The sequence below is a fragment of the Apaloderma vittatum genome, unplaced genomic scaffold, assembly GCF_000703405.1.
Source record: "Apaloderma vittatum isolate BGI_N311 unplaced genomic scaffold, ASM70340v1 scaffold14093, whole genome shotgun sequence".
Taxonomy (NCBI): Eukaryota; Metazoa; Chordata; class Aves; order Trogoniformes; family Trogonidae; genus Apaloderma; species Apaloderma vittatum.
This window is the reverse complement of record NW_009707692.1, coordinates 1,028-3,221: the sequence shown is the minus strand read 5'-3', so window position 1 is coordinate 3,221 and position 2,194 is coordinate 1,028. Positions and strand designations below refer to the sequence as shown.

The window sequence follows — 2,194 nt, the reverse complement described above, 5'->3', positions numbered from 1 at the left end:
CCTAGACAAGAGGCAGGAGAATACAAATCGTGTCATAGAATCAGATAATAGAATATCTTGAGTTGAAAGGTATCCATGAGGATCACCAAGCCCACGTCTGTGTGCCTGAGAAGACAGGCAGGGTTCCTTTGAGTGTCTGGATCCCTCAGCAGTGTTTGCCACAGCTCATTCCTCTCCCTGTCCACAACAGCTGTTCCTGTGTCTTCCCTTCCAGCTCTGCAGCGGTGCCTCATGTCCTACTCGAATCACTCTAGTGCCTTGTCCTTCATCCTGGTGGGCATCCCTGGGCTGGAGGATGCTCAGTTCTGGATTGCCTTCCCATTCTGCACCATGTACTTCGTGGCGGTGCTGGGCAACATCACACTCCTCCTAGTGATTAAGGCGGACGAAAGGCTGCACCTGCCCATGTTCTACTTCCTCTCCATGCTGGCTGCCATTGACCTCGTGCTCACCACTTCCACCATGCCCAAGATCCTCAGCATCTTCTGGTTCCACTCCCATGAGATTCACTTTGAGAGCTGTGTGACCCAGATGTTCTTCATCCACAGCTTTTCCATAATGGAGTCAGGGGTCCTGCTCTCCATGGCCTTTGACCGCTACTTGGCCATCTGCAAGCCCCTGTGCTACTCTGCCATCCTGACTGGCCCCACCATCGCCAAGATGGGTTTGGCTGCTGCAGTGCGTGGCATCGCCATTGTGGCCCCTGTGACGTGCGTGGTGACCAGCCTGTCCTTCTGTGGCTCTCGTGTCATTCACCACTCCTACTGCGAGCACTTGTCAGTGGTGAAACTGGCTTGTGGGGACACCCGGCTCAACAACATCTATGGCATCACCTTTGCTACTATTGTGGTGGGCTCAGACTCCATCCTCATCACTGTCTCCTACATGTTAGTCCTGAGGGAAGTCACAGGCCTGTCCTCCAGAGAAGCTTATCTGAAGTCCTTTAGCACCTGTGGCTCCCACATCACTGTCATCCTGCTCTTCTACACGCCCGGGCTTTTCTCCATCTACTCTCAGCTCTGGGGCCAGAGCATCCCCACACACCTCCACATCCTGATGGCTGACCTCTACCTCCTGGTGCCTCCCATGCTCAACCCCCTCATCTATGGGATAAGGACAAAGCTGATCCGGGAGCGGGTGCTGAGTCTGCTCCTGACCCCAGCCCGTGGCTAATGCCGGGTGGGAAGGAATAGAGTTCTGAACAGGGAAAAATGGCAGCATGTTCGGGGAGCAAAGAAAAAGCTTAAAAAGTTGTCTGTATGAAAACCAGGATGATCCCTTTGTCATCTTGGCTAAACCCTGAGAGCTGGAGGCACTGTGAAAAATTTGACTGGTGAGACATTGTGTTAGAAAGTGCACTCTAGGTTCCTGCTCAGAACGGAAAGATAATGTGTGTCTCATGGTACCTGTATGTTTGATCCTCCCCAGATCTGTATCACCTTGTCACCTGTCACCTTGTGACTCTGCTCTTCACCTCAGCTCTCCATAAAAGGCTGTTACCACTTTGGTACTTAAAGTCTGTTCATGGATTCATTCTCCTCATGTACCCTTTTCACCCAGGATGTAACTCTCCATTTATTCACTAACTAGTTTTTAGCAGCTGCTGCTCTTCATGCCTGGCTATGAGAGGGAAGTGTGTGTGGTGGGGTGTGTGTGCACATTTGCATACACATGTGTCTGCACACACACACACACACACACACACACACACACACACTCTCACTCATCCAGATGTTGGCCTGAAAAGATGTTTTTTTCCTCCCAACCCTGCCTTGAAACCTTACTAAGCATTTACGGCAATCATAAAAAGCCAGCCCACTGAGAGCACTGTCTGTGTCCCGCTGAAACCCTGCAGCATTGCCTAAGGTTTTGTTTCTTTCTTATTAGAAACATCAAAACAGCACCAGCCATGAAATGTCATTGTACAAAACTTTTTCCCAATATTTTAATGAAACTTCCTAAATTTGTACATTGTGTCTCTTTCCTAAGCATATAGGCATCTGTAACGGGATTTTGGGAAGCTCCAGTTTTTCTTAAGCCTCCAAACACCTGTGAGATCCTGCTGCTGTGGTTTTGGCACTTCAGTGAGCTTGCTCTCCTCTTTGGAGACCATGTAATTCTGCACATACTGCACGGCGTGAGGGTAATACTTTGCTCCTTCCCCAAACTAAGGCTCAGGTGCAGCCCTGTGCTA

At 50.0% G+C, this 2,194-nt stretch overlaps 1 protein-coding gene across 1 annotated transcript; it reads left to right on the top strand.

Moving 5' to 3' along the window:
• Positions 1–231: 231 nt before the first annotated feature.
• Positions 232–1,173, top strand: LOC104271587 (olfactory receptor 52K2-like). The gene has a single exon (XM_009866300.1). The coding sequence runs from the start codon at positions 232–234 to the stop codon at positions 1,171–1,173; it is 942 nt and encodes a 313-aa protein (XP_009864602.1).
• Positions 1,174–2,194: the final 1,021 nt, after the last annotated feature.

Coding starts and splice junctions, on each gene's coding strand:
- LOC104271587 (XM_009866300.1), top strand. CDS start 232: ATGTCCTACTCGAATCACTCTAGTGCCTTGTCCTTCATCCTGGTGGGC.